General features: G+C 40.6%; 1 protein-coding gene across 1 annotated transcript in view; it reads right to left on the bottom strand.

The window, feature by feature from the left end:
* The window catches only part of shank2b (SH3 and multiple ankyrin repeat domains 2b), a 287,358-nt gene that overhangs the window by 256,418 nt on the left and 18,615 nt on the right, over positions 1–12,325 (bottom strand). Inside the window, 1 exon segment of the mRNA XM_078283292.1 lies at positions 6,488–6,691. Within this exon segment, the coding sequence (XP_078139418.1) occupies positions 6,488–6,691 (204 nt within the window).

Genomic DNA, 12,325 nt, shown 5'->3' with positions numbered 1-12,325 from the left:
GTGGCTTATTGCCTTAAATTGACTATGTAATGCTGATAAACTTCTAGGTCACAGTGTTTTTCCCACGGCGCAGCCGAGGGCATCATAAGGCAAATTCAGGTCAGGCAGGCAGTCAGTCAGTCACTCAGTCAGTCAGTCAGTTAACACTTAGTGATATGATGCGCTTCGTCAGATGGCCTCTAGAGGGCGTTTTTGACTGTGAGATGCAGTGTTTCCCATAGGCAGAGGCACAAAATCAAAAGTTGGTCTGTATAGAAATGGATCGAAATGGATCTAAATCGATCTCTAATGCGCCTTATGTGCACATCATGTCATGTTTGTCATTTGGAGATGTACAGACAGCAGACCAGCAGCATTGAACTCAATCCACAGAGTTTTCCGGTGAAGACCAGATGATTGAAACGTTTCGCTATCCAGCTCAGAGGTTCCATCAAAAATCAGAAAGAATTTTCTCAATGGCGAAAATCAAGGTAAATCACAATAATCTTTATCTCCAAGATCTTTAAACTGTTGCATAGAATTATTTTTCATTTGCTAAAAACATGAAACAATGGATCAAAACAGTCATCTCAAATGGAGTTGATGCCTTCACAACTGTTTGATCTATCTAGAACCCGAGTTCGGGTGAAACCTCGGAGCACAATGTTTTGTCCGCTGAATATAACCCAAATTTAAGAAACCAAGAGAGAGCGTCATATGTTTGACTGGTTTCCAAGGCAACATAACCCAACTTCACTGCTGGCAGTCACCAGGCAGCGGCTACCCTCAGCCTGACGCACCGACCAACACACAACTTGGAAATGTATGGAAATGCAAGTCTAAATCTCCCTCTCCAATGTAATATCACACATCACCTGTCTCTTTCTCATAACTTGCATAAGTCAATAACTGGATAGCCTTGTATTTCCATTCTGAAGTGAGCAGATAGATAGATAATAGTTTAATAGGTGTGTGTGTGTGTGTGTGTGTGTGTGTGTGTGTGTGTGTGTGCATGCGTGTACCCATGCACATCAGTGGATAGAACAAAAATTGCTAGTGATTTAATGAGAAAAAGTATCATTGAACTGGCAGATTCACTGCACAAAAAGTATTCAGAGAAATAGTGACTTTTCAGAAACAGAGGCTGAGCTTCATTTATCTGTCTACTTGTAAAATTCACAGTGTCTGTTGTGGTATGAAAGTAAAAAAGGGCAATATTCATAAAGCCTCTTAAAGAAGTAGGGTAGGACTGTGAAAAAAAAAATGGGGATCACCAAGGAGTCTGTAATAATAGATATCCTACTTTGATATCTGTGAAAACAGACCCTGTGTTCTAAACATAATATTATACAAGCAGAAATCATATGATTTATTTTTAATTGTATCACCTTGGCAGAATTAGAGTGAGGAAAAAGCAGCTGGCTAATCTAGTAGGTTAACACAGGTGCATGCATTATTGCTCATATTGGTTTTCTGGATGATAATACAGGGGATCTCCGAGTAGGGTCCCTCCAGTAAAATCTGTCCATTTCTAGCACTGAGTACAGTGGACAGAGAAATTATACATCTTTTACATTAAAGCCCCTATGTGTAGAATATTTATCCCAATACATCATTCATGTATAGTTATACATCATTGATGTATAACTTTCCTGCTTCTAACATGTGACTGATCTGTACCTGAAGACCTATCCTTAGCTGGATCCAGTGCACAATTGAAATCCCCTGCAATAATGTATTTACCAGTAAGAGCTGAGAGGGTGATGAATAGATAGTGAGTAGAAAATATCGATATTTACACCATTATTTAGCACAAATCTTCACTACAGAAAAAAACGGTTGCACATGCATGCACCCAGACCTGACGCGGTCATGTGAATCTCCCCAACTTAATATTTACACTTCTACACACAAACTGAAAACCTCTGCTGAAAGTGACTTATAACACTAACCGCTTACTTATCAGACTTTCAAATGTCTGCTCACTCTAACACTACACGTAAATTATTTCACATGCTTCCGTTCTTTGTAGAGACGTGGCTGGCACAGCAGTTGGCTTCAGAAGCAGTAATTCCGTTTTTTCTCCCCACACTTTTGGATGGTAATCCTCTGAGGAGAAAGTTCACTACACAGCCGGACTACACGGAGGGATTTAACAGAGAAGTTGACATCCAGCGATTAGTCGGAGCCTTGTGAAAAGTCACAGTTGTATTCTGCAATGACACCCGGTTACGGAGTCTCACAGGCTTCTCACTGTTGAACCATCTGGGAAGACCTCTCATTCTAATAATTTTTTAAATATTGGCACTGGGGAGAGAAGCTACAACAGCTAGGAAACAGACGAAAGACCAAAAAGGTAACGTTAGGTCAGAGTGAAGCTCTCTCACCAGGGCTTTTTCAGTTTGTGTAACGTAGCCCTAAGTCTTGGAAGAACTTAATTAATTCCCTCTTTTCATTGACAGGAATCAAAAGGTCTAGAAAGTGTATCTAATCACGGCTATATTCCATAGTGAACATTAATGTAGGATAGGTCTCATTAATCCAATCACAAAAAGCTAGAAGTTCACTCTCAGAGCCCGCGAATCCCATCAGAATGTCATCAATGTACCTCTTAAAAAACAAAATATTATGGATAAAGGGATTATTATTGAAAATGTGTCTCTCTTCCCATAAGCCCATAAACAGATTTGCATAGTTGGGGGCAAATGGAGATCCCATACTAGTGCCCTGAGTTTGCAGATAGTACTTTCCATCAAACATGAAATAATCAGATTTTAAAACAAACTTAGTCAGAGACATAATCAATTCCACAGGAAACTCCTCTCCATGTGACTCCAGATAGTGATCCATAGCCTCTATACCCCCCTCGTGTGAAATGTTTGTGTAAAGGCTTTCCACGTCGAAGGACACTAGGAATGAATATTCCGGCAATGACAATTCAGACAACAGTTTCAAAACACTAGACTAATGTGGAGCTACTCTTTCATGCTTTTGATTAATAGTATTCTAGTGTAGCCTACACCTATATCTAAATGTTTTGTTTTTTCTATTTTCTTCTATTTTTGCATATATTATATGGTTAAAAATATTATATGGTTAAAATATTTAAAATGAGTGACGGTATGATCATGTGACGAGGATCCAAATCATGTAATTTGAGTCTTCTTAAACACCTGTGATTGTGCAATCAATGAGCGAACCTGAGGAAGCAACTGGCGAAACGCGTTGTTCGCTTCTCAAGCCTAATCTTTCTTTTCAAAATCTTTTTATTGAGATTTTCAACAAAAGTTCCCAGGGTTTGGCAGGCATATTCCACATTGTTATAAAATATACACCAATGTAGTATCATATAAAAATAAAAACAGTGACAATAGTGACAGTAATAAAGTAAGACGTCCCTACCCTCCCACGCCTCCACCCCCTTGATTACCTAGAATAGGTACGAGGCACAGTATATAGAAATAAAGAAATAAAACTAAAGATGTAGCTATTTCCATGAAGTCAGGTGTTATTTTCGTGTCAAGGGCAGGGCTAGAATGCATGTCACACTATGTCGTTTGGGTATTATGAAAGTATGTCAAAAAGGGTCCCCAGGTCTTATAGAATTTCTCCCCAGAGCCACTGATTGAGAAGCGTATCATCTCCAATTTAAGGCAGGACATTATGTCTCGAAGCCACTGACTAAGTGTGCATCTTTCCATTTGAGCAAGACTGCACATCTAGCCAAGAGTGAGGCAAAGGCAACCATGCGGCACTCTGCAAATGTCAGATGAAGATCGTCTTCATCAGTAATGCCAAACAGAGCTACCAGAGGGTCCGGGTCTAGATTCCACTTTAAGATGTTGGATAGGGTATGAAAGACGTCTTTCCAGACGTTTTGTAATTGAGGGCACAGCCAGTACATGTGGATAAGGGTAGCATCAATGTTTTTGCATTTGTCGCAAGTGGGGGTGATATCAGGGTATATGCTAGACAATTTAACCTTGGGCATGTGGGCCCTATGAACTACCTTAAATTGCAGTAGGCAGTGTCTTGCACAGAGTGAGGATTTGTGTATTGATGTGAAGATGGAATCCCATTGGTCAGCAGATAGTGTATGCGCCAAATCATGTTCCCAAGCTGTTTTAATCCTGTCCAGAGGTGGACATGTCAGCATGGAAAGTTTTCTGTACAACGTTGACAATGCACCTTTAGATAGTGGGTCGAACGAAAGAAATGTGTCAACAGGGTTAGTATCAGGTTCTTCAGGAAAGCACGGTAGGACAGAGCGCACATAGTGTCTGACCTGTAAATATCGAAAGAAGAATGTGTTTTGGGTAAGTCGTATTTCTCTGACAGTTGGTTGAAAGAGATAAAACAGTTATCTTTGAACATGTCTTTAAACCATCTGATGCCTTTCCTGTGCCAGTCCTGAAAAGTTGAGTCGTGTCAAGATGGGGTGAAAAGATGGTTGGAAGCAACAGGGCTCAAAAGGGAGAAGTCTCTGTAGCCAAAGGTCCTCCTGAACTGGGCCCACACTCTCAGGGTATGGCACACAACCGGGTTGTCTATTGATGTAGTCAGAGATTGGCTAAGCGGTGAACCGAGGAGTGCTGGAAGCGAAATATCCTGGCATGATTTTAGCTCCAGAGATGTCCATTCTGGGCTGTTGGGCTGAAGGTAGAAGTGGTTCCAAAAGGCAAGACAACGAATGTTAGCAGCCCAGTAATAGTGGCTGATATCAGGGAGCCCCATGTCCCCGTCTCGTTTGAGTCTCTGAAGTAGGATCTTGCTTACTACACCTCACTGAACTGAGCCAGCATTTCAGCTCATATTTCTCTGATGTCAACACAGATGCCTGGGACTGGGCGCGTGATCCTTTTGCCCCAGCTTCAACAACTACAATTGGCCTTACTGGTCAGGCAGAAGAGCAGCTTTTGGAGTTATCCTGTGACAGGACATTGAAGGTCAGATTCCAGCAGGTATCTCATGCAGACTTTTGGCCCACCCTCTCACAGGAGTATCCTGAACTCACTGCAGAGGTCATGAGAATACTGCACCCCTTTCCTACCACTTACCTTTGTGAGTCGTCATTCTCCACTCTGACTGCAATGAAGACTAAACACAGGGCACATTTGCATGTGGAGAATGATCTTAGAGCCTGCCTGTCATCCATCACTCCAAGAATTGAGAAACTGTGTAGTGAGAGACAGGCCCACACATCTCATTAATTTACAATGTAAGCTACTGTGATTGTAAATAGCAAGAAAAGGCCAAAATGTGATGCAGAACAAAGGTTCTATGGTAGATGTTTTGAAGAGAAGGCGTAATTACTATGATGTGTAACTTATTATGTTTTTTCAGTGTTATGCTCAAGAGGGGATCCTTGTAAAAATGTCTCCCTTCTAAGGGGTCCCCGGCCTGAAAAAGTTTGAGAACCCCTGGCTTATGGTGCTTGTGTGCTCCTGTAGCGAGGTCAGCGTAAAACCTCAATCCAATCCAATTTTCAAGGAATGAACATGCATCCCCTCCCTCTGCGTTTTCTGGTAGGTTTACCAATCTTAGATAGGCTCTTCTGGATCACGTCTCCAGGTCCATAATTTCATCCTCCAAATTCTTGTTCTTAGCTTCAAGGGCTTGCACTTAACCTTGCAACGAGGTGACATCATCCTCAGTCACCAAGATCAGCACCTCTGCCTGTGTTACTTGCTCAGAGCACTATATCTTTCCAGACTCTCTCTATTGCTGCCAAAATCCAGTTGAATTTTGAGGAGAAATCTGACTTCATTATGTTAATTGCAGCCAATATTGTCTCCGCTTTCGCACCCCCAGAATTCGCTCTCACCGTCATTTCTTGCTTCCATGTCAGTTGGGTTGTTCATTTTCGATAAGAAATTAGTTAACTTAGATTGCTGCATTTTCCCTCTATTTCTGGTTGATTTTCCTGGTGCTGTCGACATCACAGCTCCTAACCAAACATTTTATGACTTATTTCTTGGTAAATGTGCGTGTTATATCAGGATTTATAAAAGATGTAGCGGAGCAATAAATAGTATCACCTGTTAGCATGCCACCATAACCCTCTCCACAGTATCAATTTTAAATGCACACGTTTGACACTGGAAGCATTATTGCAAAGAAAGACAGAAGTAGGTGGCAACAAAGGATTGGATGGTAATGTTACTTACCTAGTTGTTCAAAATAACCATTGTTCAGGCTACAGAAATCAATGCTTCTACAGTAACATTACTCTAAATGTATTGATAATAAGACAAGTGTGAATATTCCATGACAGCCATGGGTTATCATCAAGCAATGAGACTGTAGAAATCCAGGAGGGGCTATATAACAATATAATGCACAATATGTTGTCAGTGTTCTGCACCTGTGTTTTCAGTTCAATCTTCTGTAATTGAAAAGTGTAGAACATTTTATGTTTCATAACCTTGGGACCATGTCAATCCATTGCTAATGTTTTGTAAAATGTCAGAAAATGCATTTCATACACAACAGTGCTACATTACAGTACCTCTAGTGTAGGCACCCCCTGACACTTGGGTATAGGGAAATGCCTAAGTAGCTGCTCTTCATCCAGGAAGCCGCTCTCTCGGCCCTGGACGGCCGGCTGGAACAAGCCATAGTTCAACACATCCCTCAGCGGCTGGGTCAGACTGCACAACACCTGCTGCTTAGCAAGCCACACTGTCGCAGTCAACTCCAAACACAACACAATCTGGACAGGAGGGAGGAAAGAGATCATCTGATTAATTAAAACATAGATAGATATAAGTATTGACAGGGTATCTGCAAGTTTCAGAAAGTCAAATTTAAGACTTTTTAAGACCTTTTTTGGACTCTGAATAGGACCAGTGAGTAAACTGGTTGACCTGCCAGAAAATGCCAGCGGCTCCCCTTCAGATTAACAGGGACTTTTGTAGGGAGCATATTTGCTGCACAAATAAAGGGTGTTAAAAACTCCTTAAACTTCCTTAGAGACTCTTGATATTTTCTTTATTCCTTAGAGACTCTTAAATATTCTTGTTGTTCCCTAGAGACTCAATTTCCCAGCGTGCCCTCGTGACACAGGACCACTTTTAATTGATTTCAGTTCACTCCTGAGTAGCCTGGTATACTCTTCATACTGAGTGTCCCTCTCCTTTCCCCTTTCCAATTTGTCAGATCCTGTGTGCATCTATGAATGTGAGCAATGTTAACATTGTAATCGGACTCATGCTTACATCTTGTTGATATACCTAACAATTATTTTGTGTCTATAGACTTTGTCATGGCTTATTCTGTTGGCAGGCTAGTTAGCCTGATGTTGTTGCTAATGCTGACTGTGTTCCCATCTTATGTCAATCAGCATGGTAATGGTTATGTTTAGTAGTCACTGGGAATTTTCACTCATGTTAACTGTTCTTACTCTATTGTTGGGTTATTGCAGCAGAAAAAATAAATAAATAAATAGATAAAATAAATACTGTGTGAAAACCGGAAATTGTGGATATTTGGAGGACGCCATTTTGAAGTCGAATGGGGGTGATTGGTTACAACGGAAGTCCCTCCCATAATTTGCTCAGGTGGGCAGAAAATTCTCTTTTTCTGTTTGTTCTGATTTGCTGTCGTTTCTCGAAAAGCAGTATAATGTAAGTGCATTCAGTTATTTACCTTAATTTTTCCAAATATACATTAGCAGGTTTTACAACTCTTTATGTGAGCCAAACAAGTGCAACGAAACATTTTCCTTATTACAAAATTAAAGTATCTCAGTCTGTCTTCTCTGCAGCCAGTTCATCAAGCTGATAGTGACAGCCAAAGGTCTTTGCGTTGTGCTTTGTTGTGTTGATGGCAGCCAGCTAACTGACGTTGACTTATTGTGGGCCGGTCGACCTGTGGGCCAGCGATGAGTCAAGCAACACCGGCCAGCCGGCTCCATACAGGTGTGCAAGTGTGGTGAGATCATAAGTGCATCACTTCCATCTTTCTCCCCCCGCCAACCTTATTTGTATATTTACTTTGTTCATACATTCTACCTTTTATATACTGAGCTGACAGTGACATTGTGGACTGATTGTGTTCTGCTTAAATTTGCGACCAAGTCGACCTAACAATAAAACACTATGCTTATCAGAATTACAAGTTGAGTGCACATGAACAATATAAACAAGGGGGTAAATATGACAGGATTTTCTATGAGCCCCTCAGGATTTTCTATGAGCCCCTCAGGATTTTCTATGATCCCCAAGTTGCCGAGATGTGATGTTTAATGGGCACAGAACAAGGAAACCAACAACTGAGTCAACAACTGATAGTAAAAGTGATGTTTTTTATTATATTTTGAATTAAAACATATCACCCTATATATCAAATCCCAACTTCATTTTAAAGATTCTAAAAGATAGGCTATATCTGATAATACTTTTGTAACCCCAAGTTTTAGGTGCGATATTAATGACTCCAGTCACTCAGGGCTGTGAGTAATAATCGGGTACAGTGGTTCTTTAATTTTATTTTAATACCTGGCCAAACTGCAATATCAGTAGCAGGTAATACAAGTTGGCATTTGTCACATGTACCACACAAAATCTGTGTGATCCTCCAAAACGTCCCCAACACAACAGTTGCAGGTAGGAATGTATGTGTAAAATTAATCCGGGGGACTGACCAAATAAAATCGTATAATTATACAATCAAAATAATAATATCAGCAGTGATAAAATAATAATTATAGATTCAAATAATTAAGGTATTAATGTAATAATGAAATGTGTAGGGCTGTCTTTTTTTTTTTTACCCCAGTCCGTCACTGGCTTAAAATGCCAATATTACCTTACTGTCTTACCGTAGCAATCTTTTGTATTATGTTCTTGGCTGTGACTGTTTCGTCTAACTGACATTTTGCTTACATATGTACAAAGATAAAGCTACAGATGTTTAGTTTTGCAACTAAGCTATCACGCTTGTTTATTTGACATTTGATGAGCTTGGCTAAATTACTGGCCACATTGCATTTTATGGCAATTGTAGGTAACTGCCATAAACTACAGTCTTATTTGGAAATGTGCAATGCATAGTCTTGTCTGTTTTTCTCTTTTTTTGTCTGTGCGACACGAGTGGTGAGTTCCCTTATTAGTCTTTGCTCACTATATGGTTTTTGTTTTTTTTATCACCGAGTCCAAAACAAACTTATAAGGGAAATTTGATTTGTAGGGTTGAACATTTGTAGACATAGTTTTCCAACCATGTAATTTATTCTTAGCTAGATAAGCCAACATTATTGTAAAACATCTATTCTCAGTGGTAGCCTAGTTGTTATGGGCCTGAACCACGGCATTGCTGCTTGCAGCTATATTTGTTGTATTGTACTTGTTTTTATTTTTGTGTTTGATATATTGCCTTGTGTGAAAGAAGTTGATATAAGTATCATACCATGTTAATACCTAATATTGAGTGGAAATACATCTGTCCACAACGTGATTGCGTAAGATATCAGAAGTTCAGAGATGTAAACAGGCAGTGAAATGATGGACACGTTACTTCATCTCACTTTCTTTGACACCTTAACGTTGAGTTTAAACAGCCAGAGTTTGGTCAAAGCCTTCTTGTAGTCTATGCATCTAATGTGTCATTATTACTCTTTGGAATGTATTAACTTGAAATGGTTGATTTGTTAGTTTCCACATAGCACATTGTAACTTTGTTCTGAGAAGTGCTTTACAAGTAAATTATTGTTTCCCCTTTCTATTTCTGGCTGTCTTGTTCATTCTCTCCTACATTTCACACCTTCGAACACAAAAACAGAGTGGGCCCGGAACAAAACACCACCTGACCTAGTTTACTTTCTGCATAGTTTCTCTCCCCCAATTTTCACAGTTTTTTCCTAAATAACACTGGAAACAGAAGGAACCAGGAAAGGGACAAAGAAAGGGAACTAACACCATATACAGTAAATCATGGTTAAAGGTCCCATGATTTTCATGTTCATGATTGAGTGGAGATTTTCCAGTTCAAATGCTGCAAACTGGCCTAATAGGAAGGATTTCAGTAGTTCTTTAGTGAGGGGAGCCAAATCACACAATCAAGTCCAGTTGTGATGTGTTTACTGGAGTTAGTCTGGAACTAAGGAAAAAGGCAGATTTTTTGGGACTTTAAATTTGACTACTCAAAATCAAATTTTAACAATGTCTTCATTAAACATATTTGATCGTGTAAGTATATAAATAGAGAAAAATAATGCTCCTTTAAATTCCTACACAGTAACATATTAGATCTTTTCTTTGTCTCTTGTCTGACACCTTCTGTTCTGTGTTCAGGATACCAAAACTACGCCAACCAGATTATTGCTGGCTCAACCAGAGAATAATACATGCTTTTACATCATCTTGCCTTGACTACCAAAATGCACTGTTATCTTATCTCAATAGACACCAGAATGTACAGTAACCTGCTGCTAGGTTATTGATGAAAACTAAATGCATGTCTCTCTACAATGGTTGTAGTATTGGTTAAGAGTTTTTAAAATAAGATTGTTAGGGCCCGAGCACCGACCGGTGCGAAGCCCTATTGAAATGCAAGGAATTATTATTATTAGGGCCCGAGCACCGACCGGTGCGAAGCCCTATTGAAATGCAAGGAATTATTATTATTATTATATTTCCCTCCAATGAATCGCATTTTTAAGGGGCTAAAGGTGCTCGGATAGTTGCGAAACTTGGCACATGCCTCACAAGTGCTGAAAAATTTAATATTTTATGGGTCTTGCACGTGGGTGTGGCAAAATGGCTCAATAGCGCCCGCTACAAAATTTCAAATAAATACCCGTCGCGCTACGTTTCACCTACATGTACGAAATTTGCCAGGCACATGTATCATGTCCAGACTTAAAAAAAAGGTAAATGGGTGCCATGACCTAAACCCAACAGGAAGTCAGCCATTTTGCATTTATTGTGGCATTTTTGACAATTACAGGGGTCATACTTTAACGAACTCCTCCTAGGAGGTTAATCGGATCCACCTCAAACTTGGTCAGCGTATATAACAGACCTTGACGATGAAAAATTATCAAAAGCTTGAGTTTACGTCCAACGGTGTGGGCGTGGCGAGGCGTCGAATTTCCATGTTTCGCCATGAAACAGGAAGTGGTTTGTAACTCCACTGTACATGGTCAAGTCTGCCCCAAACTTCACATGTTTGCTAAGTGTCACAGTCTGAACACATCTAAAGGCCAATATTCAGTTATAGTCATGGGCGGGGCGTCGGATTTCCATGTTTCGCCACGAAACAGGAAGTGGTTTGTAACTCCACTGTACATGGTCAAATCTGCCCCAAACTTCACATGTTTGCTAAGTGTCACAGTCTGAACACATCTACAGGCCAATATTCAGTTATAGTCATGGGCGGGCGTCGAATTTCCATGTTTCGCCACGAAACAGGAAGTGGTTTGTAACTCCACTGTACATGGTCAAATCTGCCCCAAACCTCATATGTTTGCTAAGTGTCACAGTCTGAACACATCTAAAGGCCAATATTCAGTTATAGTCATGGGCGGGGCGTCGCATTTCCATGTTTCGCCACGAAACAGGAAGTGCTTTGTAACTCCACTGTACATGGTCAAATCTGCCCCAAACTTCACATGTTTGCTAAGTGTCACAGTCTGAACACATCTAAAGGCCAATATTCAGTTATAGTCATGGGCGGGGCGTCGGATTTCCATGTTTCGCCACGAAACAGGAAGTGGTATGTAACTCCGCTGGACGTGGTCAAATCTGGCCCAAACTTCACATGTTTGATAAGTGTCATGGCCTCAAGACATCGACATGGCAATATTCAGTTATAGTCATAGCGCCACCTACTGGCAAAACAGGAAGTGCTTTGTATCTCGGCTGTACGTGGTCTAATCTGCCCCAAACTTCACATTTTTTATGAGAGTCCTGGCCTCAACATTTCTACATGCCAATATTCTGTTATAGTCATAGCGCCACCTACTGGCAACACAGGAAATGGCTTGTAACTCGGCTGTACGTGGTCTAATCTGCCCCAAACTTCACATGTTCGATGACAGTCCCAGCCTGAACAAATCTACATGGCAATATTTAGTCATAGTCATAGCGCCACCTACTGGCAAAACAGGAAGTGGTTTGTAACTCGGCTGTACGTGGTCAAATCTGCCCCAAACTTCACATGTTTGCTAAGTGTCCCAGCCTGAACACATCCACAGGCCAATATTCAGTTATAGACATAGCGCCACCTACTGGCAACACAGGAAATGACACCTTTTATACTAAAAATTCAGAGCCGCATCGACCGGTCGGTGTCCAGCAACGACGCCGCGGCTGCGGCACACCCCGACATGCGCGAAGTGCGAGGG

The sequence above is a fragment of the Centroberyx gerrardi genome, chromosome 4 (genome assembly GCF_048128805.1).
Source record: "Centroberyx gerrardi isolate f3 chromosome 4, fCenGer3.hap1.cur.20231027, whole genome shotgun sequence".
Taxonomy (NCBI): Eukaryota; Metazoa; Chordata; class Actinopteri; order Beryciformes; family Berycidae; genus Centroberyx; species Centroberyx gerrardi.
This window is presented reverse-complemented; position numbering and strand designations above follow the sequence as displayed.